This window comes from Colletotrichum orchidophilum (genome assembly GCF_001831195.1).
Source record: "Colletotrichum orchidophilum strain IMI 309357 chromosome Unknown Scaffold_59.1, whole genome shotgun sequence".
Taxonomy (NCBI): Eukaryota; Fungi; Ascomycota; class Sordariomycetes; order Glomerellales; family Glomerellaceae; genus Colletotrichum; species Colletotrichum orchidophilum.
Window position 1 is genome coordinate 148,270 of NW_019173015.1, and position 24,388 is coordinate 172,657.

Below are 24,388 nucleotides of genomic sequence, written 5' to 3' on the forward strand. Positions count from 1 at the left end.
TTCTGTCGCTGGTGTGGAGCGTTGTTGTTTCATGTACACATATTTGAGACTTTTGATACCATGATGGGGGAAAAGATGGCTATAGACGATTAATTCCATCCCCAACTCTTTTGGATGCCTGACTGCGTGCGTATTCACATGCCACCTCAAGAACAGGTGTATCCTAAGCATGCCACTGGATTTGGTGCTACCGCCATCTATTTCTTATCGACCTGATAGTGTAGAAGAACAGTTTTGCCGTCTTTCTGTGTGTCATTCTCGTTGACCCATTCCCCTTGGTTCAGGATCATTTTCAATCTGATCCGATCTACGCCGAAAGCCCTCCCTCTACCTCAGCGTACCTCGATAGCTGCAACAAATCTCACGGCCAATAACCAAGAGCTCGTTACTCCACAATTTCAGGTTCGATTACTCTCTGGCTCAATCCTCTGAAATAATATTGAGAACGCCAGAGAAATTCTATGATGCCCGTGAGGCAGACTGGAGGCATGCCACGTTAGAAGTCCAAGCAGGCTGTGGCAGGCTGTGTCACCCCAGAGTTGCATGCCACATATGCGAGTTTGTCCAATGATTCTGCGAGGCGGACCATCCTTGACCGCAGTTGCACCCTCAATTTTCCTGAGCGACTGCGCCCCTGAGCTACTCGCTTCCCCTCCTTTTATCCACGATAGAGCCTGGCTTCTGCCAAAGTCTCCCTCTTCACCTTGTCAACATACCACCGCTTTTTGGTGCTTCGCGATTGTACGAAATCCTGAAGCGTCCAGTGATTCACCATGGCCGAGGGTCTCGCAGTCCTCGGCGGCCTCGCCGCATCGATGCAGCTGGCCGAGACTGCTGCCAAAGGTCTCCTTGGCGCCGTCAAACTCGTCAAGCAACTCAAAGAGATACCAAAGAAAACTGCAATACAGCTTGAGGATGTCGAGAGGTCTACGGAAAGAATTCTTCACATTTGCGCCAACCTGCCAGCAGGTCTCTCTGCCTTCCCGAGCCAGAGTACGAGCCCAGTCTGTCCCGTTCTGCAGAGAGACTTGTCGACGCTTTGAACGAGACCGATGGCGTCCTTCGACCGCTCATGCGAGACTACATCAAGGCGGGAGGCAATCGCGTCAAAACTCTATGGCGCGAAGTCGTCATGTTTATCCGAGAAGCCGATGTCGCAGAGAAATTGGATCGAGTGAGGTTTGTGAATGACGAGTTCCTCCGTGAGCTCCACATCCTAGACATGCACATGGGAGTAGACACCATGTTGGTCACCCTTTCTATATGACGAATAGTCAAAATCATGATGCTCACAAGAAACAGGACCAAATTGATAGAGACGTCAGCAGTGGTTGAGACACACTGTGGCGAATCTCTCCGCCAGTACGACTCACTTCATACATCAACTCAAAGCCTCCACTCGAACTTAGCGCGCGGATTTCAGAGAGTAGAAAAGGGCCAACACGACATTGCGATTCAGGGTGATAGGATGTCTGCAATGGTTGATCACAACCTGTCAAATCTTAGAGACGACATTCGCATTAGCCACGGCACACTGCAAGACATGATCCGCCAACAAGACCAGCGTATGACCGAGGAACGAAGAATCTTCCGCAACGAGCTGCTAGATATCTTGAAAAGCCCTGAACCCTTCGACCAGTGTTCCTCGGTACTTCAGCAGGGTATTACGGCGAAAGAGCGAGAAGAACTCGAGTTTGACACACGAGTCGCTCTGCTTCGAAACCCCAACGACTTGCAGGATGCTTTTGGTAATTCAAAACGCGGCTTAAGAGAGCTCCAGCTCCATCATTGTCGGTGCCGAACAAGGACGGCTAGCAAAGACGTGGGACTGGGATTTCTGAGGTTCGAGTTGATGCAAATGTCTGATCACACTTCGACGTGTCAGTACCGTCACTCTGGATTCGTAAGCTGGTCCTACTCTGTTTGCGCCAGCTTATATCCTTTCCTGCGCAAAACAATGGCCTTGGCCATTGGTGCAACGACAGGGCCAGGTGGCTGGTATTTGGCGCCGTCGCTGAGGTTCCGGAATACTGTTCGGCGGTCGGAGTCCGAAATATTTCGAGCGTTTGATCTTTTGCCGACTCTTTGCGCCAAAAAGCTACCGTCAGGTGCTTCTCTCTTTGACCATTCTACAATATCTTGGACCTCGAATGACAGTGATCATCCTTACTCTCTGCTGCTTAAACTCTTCGTTTGGGACTGGTCTCCTTTCACAGCTCACCACATTACTGAAGTCACCCGGTTGATTCAAGAAACCGTAAGTTTGGGCAACTTCCACGGTCTAGATACTGATGAGAACGGATGGACGTTATTATTCGTAAGTACAGAATTCCCTTAAGTCCAGTCGCATCACTGGGTATACAACGACCTAAAGTCTGTCAGGAATTCAATTATCTGCTGTTAATGCTGGGAAAATCATGGAAAGAATTCCAAAATCAACTGAAAACAATGTTGGAAGTGATAATGAGTGTGGGCGTCGACGCCCAAGCATTAGCCAACAACACTGAAGGGCCTCGAAAGTATCGCCCTAAGTCAGTGGTCTTGTTGTAAGTCGTGTCGACCTCGTTGTTGATTTTCACTGATTTATGTAGTACTGACAACATTACACAACCTCCTCTGGAATCGACCACTGAACGTTGTACGGCAACCGAATACTTGTGGAAACGAGGTTTTAGAGAAAAAATCTGCTTTGGGATAGAATTCCCTCTGTACGAAACTCTGGTTGCAAAAGACATCATTCAACACATTGCGTCAAGTAATAGCGTACAAGCCGTGTATTTTGGGCAGTACGATCGATATTCTGCACTGCAAATTTTAGTACGCCAGCCCACGCTTGCTGAAGGTTCGTGAGACTGAAGCCTTTCTCATGGCATGCCAACTAACACCGACTTCTACAGCGTTAGATTATGATGACCTGGCCATGGCCATCATACGCCGATCGTATGAAGACGTCGTACGCCTATCTAAAGCGGCTTCTAGCTCCAGCGTAGTATCAACAAAGACTGAGGGGGATCCTATTCAATTCAGTCCTTTGGAGCTGGCTATAGGATGGCCGAAAGGTCTTCAGTATCTTGTACGCCATGGCTCCCGAGCTGCACTTGCTATCAAATTAGCCGTAGAAGCGACAGATGTTGAGTCATTCCGGCACCTTCTTGAAACCGAAGAGGCTGTATTTGCCCAATCAACCAGGCCTTATGCATGTGTCGATAATGGAAACTGGATCTTTCAGTTGATCATCGAAATGAATTATGGTACAATAATCGACCTCTTGAAGATCGCAGCCTCGTCATTGCGATATCGACGTCAAAGGCTTTTACAACTTGCTTCTACAGTGCTCATTGGAGATGATCCTGAGTTCACCAGACTTAAGCAGCAGAGTCATGTTGATCACGATGCGTATCGAATTTATACTGAGCTGGAGAAGAGAACAGCTGTTCCGCCCGCCCTAGACTGTTGTCAAGTATCACCCTATCATTGTGACTTATCAACACTCTTACTATTTCCTGCAGAGATGAGTCTCAAGATTCTCAACCTTTTCTATGATGCTGGGTTTGTTGCCGTTGATGAAGCAGATAGATCAGGCAGCATACCCCTTTTCCGGCATCTCAGTTACAAAAGGTTGTTGATAGAAAGATCGGGGTCTGAGCTTAGGGACATTTGCGAGTGGTTCATCATCCGCGGGGCTAATATCATCAACAAAGAACCCAGAGGATGGCCTAATATAATGTACTACTTGGCCTACGGGTTTTCCCAAAGACCGGTCAATGAAGTTGAATACTCCAAGGTCTTCAAGGAAGTTTCGTTGGCTAGGAACCTCCATACAGCTACCGATTACTGCGACTGCTTTTGTTCGAAAGATGGTTGTCTCCCAAGTCACTTACTCTGGGGGATATATACAGCAATCAGATCCGACGTTTACAAAGAAGCCCCCCGAAATCAAGCTGTTCATCTTAATGCCTGGATCCGCGTTTGGGAAATGGATCCGAGCTGCCAAGAGACACTCTACAGAGAGGGCTGCAGAAGAGAGCTATTTGATCGCCTCGGAATGGCCCACACTTGCTGCAGCAACTTCACATTCGCCAGGAAATATTCCCATGTGCCAAGCCTCCTAGATCACGATCGCAGGGGTCAAACCAAATCAGATTATGAGGCCGAAATATCACAAATGCAAGACGAGGATGCCAGATTGGCCAGCCAGCTCCACAATCTGATGTCCAAGTACGACTCTGCAAGAGAACAAGTGTTGGGGCCCGTCATGGCATTTCAGGCCATATGGTGGAGGGCCGTGGATCAACTTCTACCGCCTCCGAGGCACCGAATTACCTGTTACGAGGAGGATTCTTGGAATTTCGTCATGTATTTGCAATGTACGGAAACTTGCAGGAATGAGAGGGCTCAGCGAGAAGATGAAGCCCTGCGTGTCCTTGGTTATGAGGATTTCGAGGACTTTATGGATGTCATTGATGATTTTTTCGCAAAGCAGGCTTGGGGCGTTGGGGAGTCTGAAGATCGCAGTATGTAGTGTTATTGCAAACAGCCTACAGGAACTGTTTCTTTCAATAAGCTGTGCAAAAGCACTATGCTACGTTACATTGGTAAGGGGCCTCAAATTGATCTAATATTGGTAGGTAGCAATACAGATCCCATCAGGATCCCGATCCATGTCTCGACTTGATCGTGGTTGTCGACGTTTGGCATCAGATTTGCGGCGTGGGCATTCGATTTACTAACTCGTTATCAACAAAGAAAGAGATATAAAAGGATTTAACCCCCATGCTCAAGGTCTCCTGATTGCCTTTACACATCAGACACGCCCAAGGAACCCGTGAATGATGTGGCGGTGGCTCGGCAAAATCAACTTGCTGTCAGTTGACTGGCACGGACCCTGTCGGTTGCCTCTCCAGTCTCTATGACACCATCTCATTTGCAAACACCAAGTCTGTTCCATGGCTATGGATATGGACCTCATTGGTGTTGCTCATCTTCATCATCAGACAGTTCATGGCATCTACAGAACCGACAAGGAACCCTGTCAGCTTGTTGCCATCTGCGAAATCAAAAGGTGTACGGCAGAGCAAGCAATCTTTCGTCTGCCATACTTTCTTCAGCAAACCGTTTTTCATCTTCTCGATGCTCTTGTTGGAAACAACTGCATTCAGTCTATGCCTTGGACTTCAATATCTTTTGATTAAGGTTAAGGCACTTCTGGTTGTCGTAGATCGGAAAGGCTGGTCTTTCGGACAAGTTGTGGTTTTGTTGTTCTGGGTGCCCCATTGTTTGATATTCTCCGGTCAATTGATGAGAGGGAGAGGTACGAAAAGGTCGAGAATGCGCAGGAAAGTCAAGACTAGAGGAAACATTCCAAGCCGAAAAATATTATCTCCAAAGCGCTACTTTTGGTATTGTGTAACATTTGAATTTAATCGTACGTTCAATGGCATGGCGAAGGGTCAAGTGGTACTTTGTGTATGAATTCTGCATGGAGGTGGAAGTGGATAGTTGGGGTCGCAGGCCAGATCTCAACCACCAGCAACCCATCAGCCGGATAGACGTTGGCTATCTATGTTTGCTGTGGATAGAAATAAAAGTTTGACCCATATTCTGCTTTTAAGTGGAGACTCATGTTGCTTAACGGTTTCGCGCGCGGTTTCATTGTTATAATCTCCCATCAATGCTGTTTGCTGCAAATCGCAATATGACAGGATAAACCGGAGGCTCATGGCTCATATCCGACTCAAGTACGCTTAAATTCACAGCAGAAAATCTTGTACTCTCTCCTATCCACAAGCCCCGCATGCTTCGATAAATTCATCAGAAGCCTAATCCAACTCCTTACCAATCTTGTCAAACTCGCGGCGCCACTCAGCCACCTTCTCGACCTTCTTGAACGGATCAAGGTTTATGGCTTCGCTGTCGACGTACACGCTCTCCCCGAGTGTAAGCTCGCCTCGACCAACGAGCTCGCCCAGCTCAAAGCTTGCATAATTGGAGCTGGCGTTTGAACGGTCACCGTCTTCCCAGACTCCAACTTTGAAAGTTGCACCTGGCCGGAAGAAAAAGCTTGACCCTCTTGAGGAGCTACTTCTTGTCCCGCTGTTGACGACCGTTGCAGATGTGTGAGGTTTGTGAGACTCATCCTCTTCGTGAATCCGGAAACCACCGTTCCCGTTGCCGCAATCGTGGCAGTCGACATCTTTCGTGGAACCGTGACCTTGAGAACTGTAGCCTTGGAAACCGTAGCTTCGGGAATCGTACCCTTTGGGACGGAACCCGTTGTCCTTGGTTGACACCGAGAACGACATGCCGGGGACATCAATCTTGAAACCATCTTTCAAAGACGTGCTCTTGTTATTTTGAGGCTCAGCACTCTTCCAACTCTCTCTGGCGCCATCCTCACGACAGAAGTCTTCGTGGGGCACGATGGCCGCATTCTTGCTGCCGATCTCATTGTTTGACGGGAATGGCTGCATGGGCGCCTCGCGGACGTCCTCAATAAGTAGAACCAAGGGTTTCTTCCAGATTGAATCGTCCACCTTCTTATAGAACTTGAGCTTACAGCGGCCCGCGGAAAGCTGCGTATTCGGCGCGCGGGTAATGACGTGGTCAATGTTGGCTTCGTTTGCTGTTCATCTGGTAAGCCGACTGTAAGGATAACGAGCGAAATCAGCAGTATGATTACACTTACGAGTCCCATAGAGGTAGAATGGCATGAAGGTATCCGGATATTTGTCGAGACGATACTTGGAGTTCAAAGGGCGGCTAACGACAGTCTTACCCAATTGAACACAGACGTCTTGGAGGATAATGCCGCTATAACTGTCAGTAGAGTTCATTTCTGGCCCGTAATGTCTTGAGAATTCTCATGTTGAACTTACGACTCCTTCGTCATGATCTGACCATCGAAATGCCCCTTCTGCTCGATGACATCTTTGGCCATGACCTTGCGCTGAGTTACAAGCAGCATCGGCTCCGACGGGTTCGATCTCTTTAGGGCAATGTACTTGGCCTTCGACTTCTCGTCAAAGCTCGCCTTGACAATTAGCTGCTGTCGGTGGTTCGCCACATGGAACATGGGCAGATGGATGAGGTAAATCTCCTCCGTCCCTTGAATGAGGAAGCTGTGAAAATCCGGCGCCGGCGTGTTGCGCTTGCGGACGGTCTGTAAAAGAGTGAGTAAATAAGATAGTAGGTGGTTAGTGGCCAGAAAGAGCAAACCTCAGTTTCTTTCGCAACGGCATCATAGAAAATGTCGGCGAGCTGATTCGTGAAGTTGCCGTCAGTGGGGAATGGAGACATAACGACGTTTCGCAGCACCATCAAGTCTTGTGAACTCTGCTCCAGACCGAGTCGCTTGACGAAGTTTGCCTTACATTCTCCGTACAACTCATCAGAAAATTCGGTGGAGGTGAGGAAGAGGGGAATCTTGGTAGGATCGTCGTCTGGGCTGTCTACAGAAAGAGCCTCAATGACTCTCTGCATAAGGTAGTTGGCCTCTTCTATGTCATCATTCAAACGCCCATCCTCGTAGCGGAAGTTCAACGCGAAAGCGTTGATGTTCAGGTCTGAACCCAAACTCCTGAGGAGCTTCATGACCTTCTCGTCATCTGGTCTCTCTTCATCTTCGGCAATGATGGAGGCGTTCGTCTTCTTGACAATTTCGCATCGAATGCGTGCCTTTTCGGCCTCGATCTTCTCCTCAGTCGGATTTGGCTCGAGTTCAGATGGAAGCATGTTAAATGGCACGCAGACGAAAGGACTGGTGGAATCTGTCAAAGCTGCCCATTCTGCGGAGAGCTTCATCAAGTTTGTCAGCATAAGGTACCGAAATACGGCGCGGCAAAATTCAAAAATGAGTGAGATCAATGAGCCAGACTTACCCTGCTGCAAGTCCAAGTGACCTCTCCAAGCAAGGCACCATAGCCCTTTGAGTCGAGACCAATTGTCCTGTTGGACAACCACGTAGAGACTGCTGAGGCGCCGGGCTTACTAAAATAGGGATACGTAATTAGCTTTGATTTGAATACCGACGGATCTAATTGAAAAAAAACAAACCTTCCTTCGACACCGTAGATGCCGATGCTAGTGACTGAGCCTCGCGACAGATAAGGGCTTGTCCAGGTGACCAAGAATCGCATACGGCCATCACGGTAACAAAGACCGCCAGCTGGGTAGGGGATGTATCCTGCTTTGTGGGGATCAACAGTAATGGAGTCGGCGAACCGCATGGCAAATAGATCCTCCTGAGTCTTGGCGCGAAGTGTCGCATCAGGCACGAACCCATCAGCCGCACCCATGTCAGTGGGAAGATTCATGACATCTCCAGGGCGATAGTCCTTTGGCAGCATGGAGCAAAAATACCCACCTGGATATGAAGTTAGCGCGTATACGTTCTCTAATGTCACCTTTGGGAAAGCTCAGTATACCCACCCCAGGCCGCATCGGCGTGAACCACGAAAGACAAGCCTTTGGCTTGGAACTGTTTGCGCAGGGCGAGAACGCCACTCAGAGAGTCCACGGCGCCCTCTTGAGGGATCAAGTCAGCGTTTTGTCAACTAAATCTATTCTTTGGACCCAGACGTACCTTCAGTGGAACCCACGATAGCAACGACCCCATAAACGGGTTGCTTGTTGTCAAGACTCTGTTGCAATGCTTTCTCCAACGCACCCAAATCTAGACGCGCTGCCGCATCCACTGGAATGCCAACAACATTATCAGAGCCCAAGCCACTGATCGCTAAAGATTTCAAAAATTGTTAATATCTATCCAGAAGTAACTGCAGGGGAAGGCACGTGTATTTACCAGCACCCTTTGGCCAAGAGTAATGCCTGGTGTTTGACAGCATGTACTGGCCTGGCAGTTCCAGCCCGAATACTCTCTCAAGTTCATCCTTGCCAGTGGATTGAATGGTGAACTTTTTCATGACGTCGGAAAGAAACGCGTTTGAGATTCCATGCTCCTGATACAGTCGATCAGGGAGGTCAAGAATATCAGATGGCTTCAAGTTCAGTAGATCCCAAGTCGATAAATCAGTGAAAAGCTTGATTTCACCCATGCAAGTCTCGACTTTGAATGCTTCCGACAAGAAATTGAGCGCCTCACCACTCCCGAAAGCCTTACGAAGCGAGAGGGGATAAAACTTCAGGTTACGTGCTGGGAATTTATGAGTACTCGACACGACAAGGCGAAAGTTAATACATACCGACCCTGGATATGACTTGTCAGTGTACGACTAGCTTCAAGGAACTCGTGGATCCTACCACATGGATTCCAGATTGGCAACGGTGCCGTCACAAGTCACGTGGCCCCAAGACGTAGGAGCTCCAGTTTTGTCCTCGTCTATGTTATAGCCAAAGAGATCGCACAGCTGCTCTCCCACTTCAATCTCTGCCAGTGTTGATAGCGGACTGGCCTCAAACGCGACATTGTTTGGATTGTAAAGCATCGTCATGAAGTACCCCAGCATGGAAGGCATGCTCAAATCAGTGCACCTATGTTGGTCAGCTCAAGGTTAGGATGTCGGTGTCAGCGAGGTACTGACATGTGAGCTTCATAACGGGGGGACCAGAACGGTATGCTTGACTTGCCCAAGAGGTTGGAAGCCTTCCGAACCGCATTCTGGAGCTTTTCCATGGAAGAAAGGAAGGCAGGTGTCTGCTGTGTCTTTTCATCGATAAAATTCTGCTTTGTATGAGCAGAGTTACCACATTGCAATGCGTCTAAATTTCTCTTGGGGACGTACGCCATCTTCAGGATAGTAACTCTTTCGCGCGCCCTCAAGCTCTTCCAAGATGATGCTGATGTTTTCCTTGAAGTACGAAAGGTTCTCAGCTTGGGGGCCTATGAAGTATGACGAGATGATCTGATGAGACTCATCTTCGTGGGTAGCCTTGGTGTTGTACGCCGTGTTCTTGGACGCCATGATGAATGAAAAGTAAAGGGGAGGTTGATACTTTCCAGCAGTGAGCTGCGTGTGAACATCGTTACATCACGGCGAGAGAAATAGCCCTATAAATACTCTGAACCAGGCTCTTTCCACTGACTAGTCTATGAACTTTATCGACATTTCTCTGGAGTGTTCCACATTTAGACCTTAAGCCAATAGGTAGATAGTACCACATTCCGCTATTAGGCGGTGACGGAACGACGGGATGCATGCTGTCGATCAACGTACATGTTCGCCTTCTGCCACCTTTGTGCAGTCAATCACAATCATGCAAAACTCGTATTGGATTTCTTGGCCGGTCAGGTTTGGCATTTGATATGATGCCGGTTCCAATATTCCCCTCACGAGAATGCTCTCCAAGTACTCACCGGTATTATGCACCATCTTAGGGAGGTCGAGACTGACTTTCTGTGCACATCGATATGCACTTCTGACGATACTAAACACCAAAAGTTGGCTGCGACCACACTGGAGCACCATTGAAATTCATGCACACCATACTCCCGTAAAAGGCTAGCTCCGGGCAGGTTCGTTCGAGCTTGCAGCGGGATCATGCGTGTCTCACGTAGCCACCGCCTATCATCAAAGAGGCAAGCAAAGGCTGCAACACGTCGTATGAGTGAATTATTACGCGACAGAAAGCCACAACATTCCTGCCGTACGTCTATCAATGGGGTGAATAGGAAAATCTTGCCAGTTTGCCTCTTTAGTCTGGAAACAGTTGACCGAAAGCCAATGTCGAGCAGTGTAAAGCACTCCTTTAAGAGTGAAGCAGGCCGACAATCATGCTGACTCTACTGAGAAGCTCGCGGATTTTCTAAGACGTCGCACATCCAATGCGACCCCACGGCGATCCGGAACTGTCACTCTCGGCCCGGGTAGATCGCTCCCATCAGATCGCAGAACGCACACAGTCTGTTCGGCTACACCCGCGTACGTTAGACTAAATCGAGTGATCTGCAGGAGAGGAGGGGGTCGGGTCTTGGCAGTCCACTCGTTATCTGGCACCAAGGTTGAGCCTCTGAAATCCAGTCGTACTATATTGAGACAGTGTGACAGACCTACGTAGTGTTCCCGCGGAAACCGACTGAGCTGCGTAAGTGAGGGGTTTGTGATCCAACAGGGCCACGACTAGTCACGCATGTTGTTGTACAAGCCATGACGTGGATCTTGCTCATCTTGCGGGGCTAAGTCCTCTAGAAATCTCAGGCAAGAGATTAGGGCTTTCAATATATGCCTGTTCACAAGGTCTGATAGAAGTAAGAACGCAGAGAAACCGAGTTCAGAACGCTTCCAGGTTTGAAACCTGTGCTATATTTTGAGCTCAAGCTCTAGAGAAGAGTCGGGAAGTCATACGAACTATACTACTATTGACAGGGTCTTTACATGTATCCACTGGTCTGACAGTTAAACAGGCTCTCCGGGTAAATATAATCTAGAAATTGGCAAGGCCTTATTGCAGAAAGCTCAAATCATGTCGAAAATACTTCAGACATAGGTGCATGCAGTGAGGGAAAGGAGGGGCGGGTGGGGTGCCCGATTTTGGACTTGGACGGTCTACTTTTCTTCGGCGGTCGTTCTCATGAATGGATTGGCTGATATTTCATTCTGATTCAAGACTCGGATGTATCAAACCCTCCGCTTCTTCACACACACAGAAGGAATGTAGTGGGGCGTCTATTAGAGTGGCAAATATAGACCATGTAAGGCTCATAGTTGTGCCGACCCCGACCAGCGCTTCAGTTCAGCTCAACATTGAAGTCAGCGTCAAAATTACCGAGGTAGAAGACATTTTTCACTGTCTGGGATGGCATCACCAACAGCGCTCAGCATGTTGGCGCAAAATTCATAACATCTCTCCAAGGTGATATTCCATAGATTCAAATAAGTCTTCGGCATCGGAATTCTTCCCAGTCCTTCCAGTCCTTCCAGTCCATTCGGTGATTTTCATCGGAGCAAGATATTAAAATAAATAAAACTGTGTTATAGGTAATAGTTTAGATAAAAGAAGGGCACATGGCTCCAAGGTAAGCCGTACACTACTTTACTTGTCTTATCGACTGATACAAGAACTGCAATATGAGACTGCAGCGATTCACAGGGCGCAAACCATGCCTCCCTAGCCTACACCGAAGATAAAAGAGCCTTCCACCAGTCAGCAGCCGAACGGCTTGGAGCGGCTATCTCAAGAACTTCTTTGCTTGTCGTCGATGTCGTACACTTGCCCTCCCACAAACTAACCGGAGCAGCCTTCAACGATAGGATGACATTCTTCGACTCTTTGCTTGCCGAGACCTTGGCGTCCACAAGAGACACATCCCTGAATACAACGTCCTTTACAGGCTCGCCGATGGCCTCCTCCACCCACTTGACGATCTGCCGCCCAGTTATATCTGTGGGACCGTTTAAGATGTACTTTGCGCCGTTGTGCCTGGAAGGATCCTGCTCCCACAACAGATGCGCAGCAAAGGTACCAACGTCGTCACCATGTATGGCGCCCACTGGTGCGTCCGCATCGGGTATGAGTTTGAGGATTCCCTGCGTTTTCGTTCGGCGGTAGTCTTTGACAAAGTCAACCGCACCATGCAGATGAAGCGAGAAAAAAATATTTGGTTGCAGGGATGTCCACTGAAGTCCTTTGAATTCAGGCGAACCCAGCATAGTCTCGATGGCCCAATGGGAGCGCGGATAGAAGGCATCCGAGTCCGGACGGACGTTGGCAGCCGTCGTGGAGATGCGAACGACGTACTTCACGCCAGCCTTGAGCGCCGCCTGGTGAAAGGTCGACTCCTCGGCAAATTGGTTCGTATTGGCGTGTGATGCAATGAAAGCCTTGACAACGTTCTGTTCGCGTAGCCACGCGGCGTTGACCTCGACCCAATTCTTCTCGATTACTGTAATGCCGGGGAGACTCCCGAGGTGCTGGGCGGCTGATGAGCCGGCGGAGCGCGTAAGGGCAACGACACGGAAGCCAGCAGAAGTATCCCTTTTGCCCAGGAAACTGGAAAGGGTCTCGACGACACTTCGACCAGTGTTGCCCGTTGCGCCGGCAATGAGAATCGTAGGAGTCATGATGAATTCCCGTTATTTGGAGCTGATACTTCAAGTTGATTGTTGGAATGAAATCCGATAGCAAACTGTTCTACTTCACCACTCAAGACAATATTTGCGATCTTCAAGGTCACTCATTCTTCAATCCACAAGACTTTATAAGGTCCGCACTCCGAAGGATTCTCGCGGAGATCTGCGGATTTTGCGGACATTCGCGCCATGTACAACTTGCACCGCTGTAAGAAAGACGTGGTAGTCCGCAATCAATTGGTAAGCAATCAGATCTCCGCCAGCAGTAGTTTGGCATCCCACATTGCGGCCCCCTTTCTATATTTCGCCCCTCGATCTGACATTATTATGCTAATGCTATACTCCATTGGGCCCCTGGTTCAAGAGCTAGTTATTCATAAATTTGTAGGCTCCCTGTCCCTTTGCCTAAGTAGGCACAACAAGATGTAGTCACCAGTCATATTACCACAGCACCAACAATGACAATAGCTTTCCCCAAATCCTCGTGCGCATACATCATGATAATTGAGACTTCGATTTTGTGTTCTTGGGCTTGATGATCTAGAAGAGGAGCCCTCTCGCACTTGCCAAGAAGACTATCGGATGCTAACCCAATGCAATGGACTCATTGCTGGGGAGTTGTTTACGCAACCCGTCACGCCAGTCCTCGACCATCGACACCTTTCAGAAATTGACCAAAATTTGCAAAAAGTAGAAAACTATTGATGATAAAGTGGAGCTTTTACACAAGGCACAGGAGGTATGATCTTTCTCGTTCTTGGGTACTTCGTCATCTTAAATCTACGATGTTGATTGTAGGTGGCGATTGATGCTATATTAATGACCCGGGACTTGATGTCGTAATATTTGACTTCAATTGTCGCAAAAACGGCGCCATTGATTGCGTGCAGCAATTGACGCTATATAAATCATTGAGACATCAATTTATTGAGAAATCAGTGACAAAATTTATCTGGATAGCCATGTCAAGAGGAGAATGGTCGTGGAACGCATTCTCTACAGAAAATGGTTCATCACGGCCACAGCGGAAGCTTAGATGCGTTATTTTATAATCAAGAGGTAGTGACTGACGTAGTCGTGGTTTGACAACGCAATGCATCGTTTTCACCCTCCTTAGAACATGGGCAACCCTAAGCGGGCCAACAATCAGCACGCTCTTGCCATCCGTTCAAACTTAACAGTGTTAAGTCGCGCCTATGGTTTTCCACTACAATGTTCGTAAATCTTGAGATGCCGTGGCTGTGTAGGTTTATGCTTCGGGCGGTTGTCTGATGATTATGCATTGCCGAATTCGACCGCTGGGTCTGGCAAACACCAATGTCAAAGATTGGCAGAACCACGAATCTCGCTTGCGTCGGGTACTTTCATGTTTCCAGGAAACAGGAGTAAAAGCCGATGTATAAGTTTCCATACCAGTGAAAAGCACTGGTCTACAATCAACCGACTGGAGCAAACATTAGAGAAAGCGATGCAAACGAACGCATGTGCATAGTGCACTACCATTGGAGCCACGCAGACCCGAAGCTCGACTTTCGTGAAAGTTAGGTGCGCTGAATCAATCATGCGCGCACGCTTACGCGCTTACGCGGACCATGTGGATTACAGTATTTGGCTCCGGCCACCGATCTACCGGGTAACTTTATTCTGAGGGGTTCGCGGATAACCGCTATGGTAGACGTCGCCAGATTGGCCGACACGATTACAGTTCCTGACGCCGCTGCTAGCGTCTTCCGATTTCCATAGAGCCGGCGGGATAATTGGCCGTTGAAGAGCTTTGGGGAGTCTTAAATAAACTCTAACCAGCCCCAATTCCTTGCAGTTTCAACCCACTTGCCAAAATTGTCTAAGGGGCAGTAGGTAGGGAGGAGAGATGACACACGCGCGAGACACTACGACCCCAGTGACAAAAAGCGAAAACTTGGTGTTATCGCAAGGCGGGCTTCTTGATTCAAAGATGCCTGCCAGGGGCACATGGAAAATATGTTTTCTGACGAACCCAAACTGATTCGTGAAGTGAACTCAAGCCTTGAAAATGTCTCGTCCGTTCCCCTCTTCGTCTTGATCATCACTATCACATCGACATCTGAAGACGCGGCGACTTGTCCAGGCACCTCTGATATTATCAATCATCCTTGATCAGCTGATCATGAAGGAATTACAACTTCGCCGCCTGCTCCGGGCCTTCGTGATATTCGTCATCGCTGTGGCGGCCGTGAAGATTCCCCAACCTATCGGACCAGCTCATAGAGAAATCCAGGGACCGATAGTTTGGGCAGCTTGTCCTGGAAATATTCGGCCGTTTAAGGGCAACAACACCTCAAAAGCTCTTCAGTGTACGAATTTCTCGGTTCCCTTGAACTACGATGATCTTGGGGGCCCTCAAGTTCAGCTGGGCATCGTCAAGCTTCCCGCACAAGGTCAGCGCATTGGCAACCTCTTTGTGAACCCGGGCGGGCCAGGAGGAGCAGCTTCAAGCATGGTGGTTAGCATGGCTTCGAAAAGGATTTACATCAGCGACGCGGTGCGCCGGTCATTCGACATCATTGGGATGGATCCCAGGGGCGTTGGCCTGAGTACACCGCAGAAGTGCGACACAATTTTGGCCAACCAGCCCAGCGAATTTGACGCAACGACGCCGGAGGGATTTCAGAAGCTTTTCAACTACAATAAAGCTGTAGGAGAGTCTTGTCGAGCAATGACTGGGCCAGTATTTGACAATATGGACACAAAGTCTGTCGCCAAGGACATGGAGGCGGTCCGCGTGGGTAAGCATGTTCGTCAAAGAACCCTTCATCACGGCTACAGAGGAACTAACATTAGACAGCCATTGGGAGAGAGCCCATGAGCTATTTTGGACTATCATACGGGACCCAACTGGGGGCTCAATATGCTGCACTGTTCCCGAACGCAATTCGTGCCATGGCACTTGATGGGATATTGCAACACACTGGATCTTCCGCATCCAATATCATGACACAGGCCACGTCCTTGGACGCCACCATTCAAGCATTCTTCCGGTTCTGCGAAGCCAACGCCACGAATTGTGGAGATGGAGGACAGGACATCAGGCAGACGTGGAACAAGATCCTCGAAGTCGCCGGCACGGGTAACCTCAAGGCCGCGGAGTGTGACGGGACGGTCAAGACCGGCTGCCTGACTACTGCTACACCTAACAACGTAATCGGCGCGGCACGATCGACGCTGGAGTTCCCCCAAGACAGTAAAACGTTTGCCGAGATGGTCAAACTCGGGGCCGCTGGGAATGGCTCCTTCTTTACCCCCGGTCTTCTGTCTGGCGACATTTTCACTGATTCTCAATCTCTGTCCATTAAGACCGTGCAGTGCCAGGACGGGCATTTCTTCGCTGCCAAAGACCACATCGAGGTGCAGCGCGTGGCCGATATGACCCGAACCCTCACGGTGACTCCAGGCATGGAGCAATTTTGGCATAGAGTCATCGACTGTACCGGGTACCCCGCGAAGATCACGAATCCCCGGACGGCCTTGGATATCAAGGGTACCCCGCCTATCTTGCTCGTACATTCCAGATTTGATCCCGCAACGAGTTTGGTGTATGCGGCCGGAATGATGGAGGAGTTCCAGAACGCGACTTTGCTTCTTAGAGAAGGGTCTGGCCATACAAGTTATTTGCTGAAAGGTGACGCCTCACGCATTGTAGATGACTATTTGATCAATTTGAAGATGCCGCCAGCGGGTACAGTGGTCCAGAGTTAGCTGGGCCAAGAAGAAGTTTAACAAACAATCAAAAGCTGTTTTGCCGCATTGGCAGTTATCACATTGCGTCTTCACATTTGCGTAGTAGTTGCTCCGTTGGCAGGCCTCGCCTTCGGCTCTGAAGCAGAAACCCAGGGATACAGGTTTGATGCCCGTGGCCCGGAGCGGCCACCTATGAGATATTTGATTTGCTAGTCTCAGAACCTCGATGTTCTCTAATGCGCTGAAAATCCCCACAGACACTGGAGAGAGACGGTATCGCGCGGTATTGCGTATTGTCCGTAGCGTTGGGAGTTGATTGGTTAGCAGCACTGAGGAACAGTGCAGCAGAAGCGGGCCATGTACGCCGGAATGAATGCAAGGAGCCATGATTTTGAGACCTACTTAGTTTCCATAGTACAAAGGAGACTTGGCTCTCCCTTTCCGACAGCCAAGGTTGGCGTCATGGTACGCTTAATTTGGGTATAAATGGCGTTAATCAAACAAACAGATGCACAAATAAGACATTTGGTTTGCCTCATCGATTTAAGCAGAAAGATCCACATGTTCGATGATAGGTACGTTATGCCCTCGATCTGCCCTTTTCAGTCCCTTTGACTTCAATCTTCCCTCCAACCTAATACAAACTAGTCACAAAGGTCGATGGCCAACACTTGACGAGACTAGGTCCAAGAATTCTCTCATAAGACGTGGCTAGTGCACGCTCAAGACCCTCCTCTGCATGGCATCATTACGACTTCAATTCGTTCTTACTTATAGCCACCACATCGTCAAAGGACTTTGGTCAAGGTTAAAACTATTACATGTAGGCCTGTGGCAGAATAATGTCAAGAACGGATAATTTGGAGGACTACAGCCTCCGACCTCTCACTCCAGGGGCTACACATTTCCAAATCCCTCCACTAATAGCGGCGATGAAGAACTTCAAGGGAATTTCATGATTGCAAAGCTCAAGGATGAGAAAGGAAAAATCTGATTCAGGCACACCGGGATAGAGTCTCGTTTTCGAAGCTGCATCAGCCTTCAGGATGGTCTGGAGGTTACTTCAAAGTCGAGGGTAATCAAATCCATCTTGAGGGGTTTCCTATTGACAAGATTCGAGTTGTTGGCGAGGCAGTCGAAGATCTTCAGGACCCTGCCTCTTTGAAGAAAGCTCTCTCTCAGTGGAAGTGCATGCTTAGAGAGAGCGGCTCTGCCGATATAGCCACAAACAGGGTGGTCAGTGAAAGATTGGTTGCATTGTTATGTGCTGACATTTGCGCAGAAAAAATTCCAGATGATCAGTTTGCAGCTTGGAGGCGCAAGTTTGTTGTCCAACAATTACATAAAGGTAACATCTTTGCGATGTTCTTCGAATATGCTTTCAATGTCGTAGCAAGGTCTGAACATTGGCGGCGGTTTTGAGCGGAAGAGTCCCCAGAGGAGGATGAGTTAGACGCATTCTTCAACAGCGGCGATCTGAAATGCTTCAGAGACGCGCGTTATCGTTCCACCGTGATCTCTTCCTGGTCCCATCGAGCACTTTACCTAACAGAATGTGGACGGATCGGTCTGTGTCTGCCTCACACAACTTCCCGGGACGAAATTTGGGGTGTGTACGGGTCCCAAGTTCCTTTAGCTTTCCGCGCGTTATATAGTGAGGAAGAATTCAAGAAGTACAACATGATTGGAGACTGCTATCTGCAAGGTGCCATAGACGGTGAGCTTTGGCCTCTCGAGGACGAGACTGTCGTCAAGCTGGTTTGAAAATCACCAGTGCATCGATAGGAGATTGATGACTGGAGAAAGGACGCACGACCTGGGTTTGAACCAGGGACCTAGGGATTAAGCACCCATCGCTCTTGTCCGCTGAGCTATCGTGCTTGATATTTATGTTGGAATATAACCAGAAGTTAGGAATTACGTCCCTTCGACTTGGGACGAGAGGCCGTTGTGAGTCATTCCGGGGGCGTAATATGGTTGTGAAGGACCTTGGGTGGATGATGGCGTCAAGCGTGGCTACACAGGTGACATAATGGACAGCAAATGAGCTCTATATCTTGTGGCTAGTAGTTAGCGCAAGGTTTGTGGATTCTCAAGCCCGACACTAAGTCTTTGTCTTACATGTCTCAAATATATACCGTGGCCGCTCTTGTATGGTTTTTATTGCTAGACTTCCTGTCCTAGAAGACGGGGCCAGGATATCATCAATGTTCAGTTCAGATCTGTTCAGCATCATTCGCAATCAAAGCTCAAAATCGGAAGATGTGGCGAGTAAATACGTTGAGATGTTCATATAAACATGGTAGCATGTCCAAAACACAGCATAGTCTGGATCAAACAGGAAGCAGAACTTCGGAAGGAAAATGGGATAAACCTCGCAGATATCCTCCCACGTTCATATCAACGACGACCATTTAAGGCTAGAACTGCCAAATAAACGAATCTTCAACATGCCTTGTTTAGAACACTGATCAAGCTTCGCCAACGGGAGGAGCTTGAAGAATCCATTCTCCGATAATCTTCATGGTCTTTTGCGTCTTGATCTTCGCGTCTTCCAGCAAAACCGGGTCGCGAACAACACCGTCAAGATGCTGGTCGAAACCGTGAACCGTATCAGGAACCAGAAGCCACCGGTAACGGCTCCCGTCAGCGCCAGACACTTCGAAGTGAAATCTCTCGTCGTCGAGCACGAGCTCGCCGTCGCCAACAACTTCAGGTTTTCCGACCCTTGCTGGTGGTGGTGGGCGGCCGGCAAGCCTGTGGATGAGCCTCTGGCCTTCGTGAGCGAGCATGTCAAGCTCGCAGCCGATGATGAAGACTTGCTTAGGCAGAGCCTCCTTGGGTGCGAAGCAGGGGCTTAGGAGAGGGTCGCGACTGTCTTCGCCCGGGATCTGGTAGGCCCAGTCAAAGACTGGTGCAATCCCTTGCAGGAAGTCTTTCTCCTTTGCACGGAAGCCTCCCAGTTCGGGCTTGTACTGCCGCGTCTGGACCTTCTTATCTCCTGACGTGGAGAGGTCAACCGCCGGGTACAATGGGATGACGCAAGTGAGATGCTTCCTGACGGTCTCCAATTGCGCAGCCGCTAGAGCCAGGTTTCCGCCCGCAGACCAGCCGGCCAAGGATACTCTGGTGCGATCCAAGGGAAGCGAGTCGTCATTAAGCGCAGCGAGGAAGAGCTCCTCACAGTCATGAACAGGCTTGGGGAATGGATTGCCTGGGGCTTTGGCGTAGTTGAGACCAATGACGATCGAGTGGTGCAGCGAAGCATACGCCTGATTCCAGTCGTCATTGTCATTTGGTGTGCCAAGCACGAATCCACCACCGTGGATTGTGAAGAGAACCGGCAGCTTGTCTTTGGACGTTTTGTCAAAGCATTTCGGGAAGAAGACTCTGTGACATGTCAATCTCTGCGCCAGGGCGAGGGTATTACTTGGGCGCAAACGCACCTGACGGGTAAATACGGCCTACACTCGTACGTCTTCACGATCTCTGGACGATTCTCAGGCGGGATGACATGTGCTTTGACATCGCGAACGAACAGCGCGGGCTTCACCAAGAAATTTTGAATCGCAAAGGCCGTAGCGCCGTACCTGACCTTTGACAGCAGCGGCAGCTCTGGGACGCGATGTGAGTCGTCCGTGGCGTTCTGATCTTCGGCCATCGTTGAGCCAGGCGCGACGGATGAGCTGAGTTGCGTGGAGGTGTTTGAGTGTCGCAGCGGATGTTGCGTTGGAAGAAACGGGCGGGGTTGGGATGAGAAGGTCGTTCGTTGGTGGGAACGGCTCGGTAGTTGTAGTTGCATGCACCCTGGTTTCGCATCCAGAGGGCCATAGCGAGGGTCAAGCCGAGTACGAAACAAGTACGAAACCTTGTACCTGAGAAAACATGATCAAAAGACAGGTGTTGGAAGACGTCATGTCTTGAGTTGTCGATGGTACATAAAAGGAAGCCTTGCCCTCAAATTGCAAATGTGGTGTAAGTCGCAGTAGAGTTTTTGCTACGACTGTAGCTGCTGACGGCATCACAGTTCTCTGGGACTTGTCAGCAAGTGCCGGCCTCAGCAGCCGAACCCGCGCCCCCGGCGGAAGTCTCCACTTTACGCCGGTGAATCGGGCAACTTCACTAGACCGACGACTGCCCACACAGTCCTCGACTCCTCATGCACTGCCACAACGCACGAACCGGCCAGCGTCCATTGACGACCTAGTGACGCCTCGAATTTCAGCAGCGATTTTGACCCCTGGAGATTGCAGGGCTCAGCGCCACGGAACAAAACAACGAAAAAGAAAAGGTGAAATAAAGCGAAAAGGAAGCTGAGGGGGCACTGCCGATGTGAAGCTAGAGAGGTATTAGAAACCAGCATCGCACATGATCGAGCAGCGGGAATCAGTCCACGGTGGTTGATTGAGATACACGCGTCGGTCCTTCTCAAGTGAGAGTGGGTTTAGCAAATGACAACGTCCGTCGAATCATACTTGGGTAACAACTCAACGGAGGCACAATACCAAAATGTCCAATCATGGAGACGATACTCTCTGGCTAGTTTCTACACAGAACCCCGAACTTGAAACAGCTTAAATTTAAGAAACAACCAGGAAGATAAATTAGCGAAATGAGTTGAGCATTGAGTTCCACATGTTCACACCAAGCACTTGAAAGGCTGTCTGTGAGCCCCACCTTGACTTTCTGGATCTCAGATAGATATCTGCCCACTCGGTGTGCAGATCACATCGCCCCATTTAGATTTCCGCTGCAAGAGTTATCAAGTATCATAAGTAACCGCCAGCGATTTTAATCATCAAGAACTCCCAGTATATCAGTCCAGACTTATAGAGCACATACTCATCTTCTTTTTAGAGGATAAGGAGTTATTTAGGTATTATACTTTGAGAGTCACGGACAGTACGCGATTTTCCAAGGAGCGCTGTAATCTTCACACCACATGCTACCTAGCCGCCCTGTGTATCTGAGTTGATGAACGAAGTTTAAAATTCACACTGCATCAATGGAACATGCCGATGCCTTCCCATTGTATAGAACGCCAAATTGTTCTCAGTAAACAGAGCTGCTATTGCTTTCCTCTCCCCAAAGCTTGTACACCTACCAGCTTCCAAACGGATCTAAACCAAGCCTGCCTCGATCGCCCTCAGCGACATAGACGAAGCCACTTTCACTCGACTAGTGGGGTATGCATACAGCCACTACTTTACCGTGACAAGTTTCCAAGCCACCTATTTCTATTCCTTACGAACCAATGACCCTCGCCTTTTAATGAACTCTAGCAGAGAGATCAGTTACCAGGAACCGAACCCTTCATCTACGAAGCTGGCATGAACTTCCAAGCAGAGGCGATAAAGCCGCGCGCCGAGCTCAACAGCGCAGTCTCCGATGATCTTGTCGAGGAAATAAAATTCTCTGGTCGCCGCGGTCACTTCGAAGTCTTCGACGCCCGCATGGCCCTTTTTGATGCGGCGCGTAGATACGATATTCGTACGCTATTCGTTATGGAGTTTCTGCGAAAAATGCTTTGCCGGTTGAGGCTTTACGCTTCATTCCTCTCGGCGAGGGCAACATGTTCGATATATTCGATGTTTAATATTTTCATTCAATACGTCGCTCGCCGTGCTGTCTGTAACGAGCTTTGGGACCTCATCCTGGATTATTTGTTGCCACTTTTCACACTGCGAGGCTGTGTCTGAGGTTTACGATCACCCTTCTACGGGACAATACCTTTTACTGGCAATTGCTCAACAAGTTGCCAGCCGACGGAATCTATATTGAAAACCAAGGGTCTAATATGCTGAAGTCTGGGCTGGGCAAGAGTTGGGATGCCGGAATAATTCTATACTCATTTGGAAGACCTTTGTCAGGTGCCTGGCCTGACTAAGCGGCCTATTAGGGCCCCTGCTGGTATAGAAGGGAAAAAGGGCAACAGACTTCAGGCTAGAGAAGTCAGATTCGATCGTTCGTCATAATACACACCTACGTTGGGCTGGTCTTCTATACGTCTCTCACTTCTCGCCGCGCACCTGACAGCCTTCTCGCTTCAATACAGCATGGGCCTCATGTTTTGAGTGGCGAATGACATTGGGTAAAATATGCTGAAGACAATAAGCTCTTATCTACACCTAGAACCGTAATGATAATACGTTGATGTGTTCTTCAAGAATTAGTCATCCTAATTTGTACTTCTAAAATTTGTTTTACATGCCGTAAGGGATTGCGTATGATCCCCCTTGTTACATCTTGTCCATCCGACCCTTGAGAATTAATATATTGACTTGCTTGGTCCGTGATATTACTAGATTCCCCAAGTGTCTGTTGCCTTTGCTAAAATACCGGGGGAAGCATGTGAGCGGGCATCTACCTCGCAAAGTTTTTCTCTGGCGCAACACAGCCGTCACCGGCATGTCTGGCAGATAGCTTCGCCAGTAAACTTCCAATCTCCAAACAAAGCGACGCCAAGGATATCACCACAAGACTTTTATAATAAGAAGCCGCACTAGTACAAATTCATATTAGCAGGGGTTGGGTTCACTGCGGGGTTGCGCATGGCGATAGTTTCAATACCCGGCGCGATGTAACCTATGGTTCCGGAATGTCGGGATGAACACCTTGTGGCTCTCCAATTTTCCCCGGACACCCTTATCTCTCAAGGCATTTCCAAGACAGTGACCCGTGCAACATGCCTATCAACAGTCGATATCAAGAGAGATGGACTGCCTAAGAATCACCGACATCCGTTGGACTTTCCGATACCCTCGTCCATGAGTGACTTCACTATCTTTGGTATTCAAGATGCTCTTTTCCCGAGTTCTGTTGACGTTTGGTGCTGAAGGCTTTGGCTCGGCGCATTTTGTAATTCCAAATGATGACCAGGACATGATTGGTCTGGCAGTGAACTCGATACCCGCAGCGAGGCGAGTTGAGTGCGTGCAGAAGGTTAGAGCCGGAGTTTGTTCGATGTCATCGCCTTATTTCAGACGTGATACAGACAAACGTGGCACTTTTCCAGCAAAGCGGACCGTACATGTGGCGCCAAGCATGATTCCACTTCGAGTCATGGGTGTGGCTAAGATACTTGCCCCTTTGCCGCGTTTGGCACCATCATCGTAAACCACACCAGCGATGAGGTTGTTTGTGAGGGAGCAAACTTCGGAAATGGTGACCCTACAAGTAAGTTTGAGGACAGTGATTTTGCTAAACAGGGCATGGCACCTACGTAGGTCCTGCAAGTCGCCAAAGGGCCGACATCATCGATAACAAACAATTTCCAGTGCGCGAGTGCAATTCGCTAGGCGGGTGTCAAAGGCAAATTGACCCCTACTCGCTGGTGCCTCTGTTGACAACTGATATGAGCTCGCCAGAATACGTCTCCTGGACCCCTATACAACACAATTACAACGTCGGCTAGGGCGTGATGACTAAGCAGTGTAACAGTACCTAATTCAAGCACCTTTGGGAAGAACCTACATAGTATTACCGTCCAGTACAGCGTTTTCCGGGAATCTCGACAGCTCTCTAGCTATCAAACTGTTATGATCGGGAAAATCTTGACCAACGAGACGGATCATCTCTTTTAGTAGCAGTACAATACAAATGCGCCCTGCCCCAACAAGTGTTTCCGGGTCCCAGGCAGGACCCGA

The 24,388-nt window shown here is 49.1% G+C and overlaps 7 protein-coding genes across 7 annotated transcripts; 4 read left to right on the top strand and 3 right to left on the bottom strand.

The window, feature by feature from the left end:
* Window positions 1–773: 773 nt before the first annotated feature.
* On the top strand, window positions 774–3,449 carry CORC01_07375 (uncharacterized protein; the record flags this gene model as incomplete). Its single annotated transcript, XM_022619012.1, has 5 exons — window positions 774–925; window positions 970–1,202; window positions 1,410–1,748; window positions 2,898–2,953; window positions 3,333–3,449. 5 exons carry the CDS (start codon window positions 774–776, stop codon window positions 3,447–3,449), a joined length of 897 nt encoding a protein of 298 aa, XP_022474475.1.
* A 2,370-nt stretch (window positions 3,450–5,819) lies between these two features.
* On the bottom strand, window positions 5,820–9,920 carry CORC01_07376 (uncharacterized protein; the record flags this gene model as incomplete). Its single annotated transcript, XM_022619013.1, has 12 exons — window positions 5,820–6,622; window positions 6,686–6,810; window positions 6,876–7,159; window positions 7,216–7,794; window positions 7,878–7,986; window positions 8,053–8,362; window positions 8,428–8,523; window positions 8,582–8,734; window positions 8,801–9,151; window positions 9,293–9,489; window positions 9,540–9,679; window positions 9,741–9,920. The coding sequence occupies 12 exons, from the start codon at window positions 9,918–9,920 to the stop codon at window positions 5,820–5,822; spliced, it is 3,327 nt and encodes a 1,108-aa protein (XP_022474476.1).
* A 2,148-nt stretch (window positions 9,921–12,068) lies between these two features.
* Window positions 12,069–13,016, bottom strand: CORC01_07377 (uncharacterized protein; the record flags this gene model as incomplete). Its single annotated transcript, XM_022619014.1, has 1 exon — window positions 12,069–13,016. One exon carries the CDS (start codon window positions 13,014–13,016, stop codon window positions 12,069–12,071), a length of 948 nt encoding a protein of 315 aa, XP_022474477.1.
* Window positions 13,017–15,171: 2,155 nt separating this feature from the next.
* On the top strand, window positions 15,172–16,760 carry CORC01_07378 (uncharacterized protein; the record flags this gene model as incomplete). Its single annotated transcript, XM_022619015.1, has 2 exons — window positions 15,172–15,790; window positions 15,850–16,760. 2 exons carry the CDS (start codon window positions 15,172–15,174, stop codon window positions 16,758–16,760), a joined length of 1,530 nt encoding a protein of 509 aa, XP_022474478.1.
* A 2,453-nt stretch (window positions 16,761–19,213) lies between these two features.
* CORC01_07379 (uncharacterized protein) lies at window positions 19,214–20,403 on the bottom strand (the record flags this gene model as incomplete). The annotated part of the gene is made up of 2 exons (XM_022619016.1): window positions 19,214–20,132; window positions 20,189–20,403. 2 exons carry the CDS (start codon window positions 20,401–20,403, stop codon window positions 19,214–19,216), a joined length of 1,134 nt encoding a protein of 377 aa, XP_022474479.1.
* Window positions 20,404–21,779: 1,376 nt separating this feature from the next.
* On the top strand, window positions 21,780–22,441 carry CORC01_07380 (uncharacterized protein; the record flags this gene model as incomplete). The annotated part of the gene is made up of 2 exons (XM_022619017.1): window positions 21,780–21,858; window positions 22,089–22,441. Coding segments are annotated over 2 exons (432 nt in total), but the record flags the coding sequence as incomplete, so codon positions are not given.
* A 1,099-nt stretch (window positions 22,442–23,540) lies between these two features.
* Window positions 23,541–23,968, top strand: CORC01_07381 (cytidine and deoxycytidylate deaminase zinc-binding region; the record flags this gene model as incomplete). The annotated part of the gene is made up of 3 exons (XM_022619018.1): window positions 23,541–23,684; window positions 23,737–23,768; window positions 23,824–23,968. 3 exons carry the CDS (start codon window positions 23,541–23,543, stop codon window positions 23,966–23,968), a joined length of 321 nt encoding a protein of 106 aa, XP_022474481.1.
* Window positions 23,969–24,388: the final 420 nt, after the last annotated feature.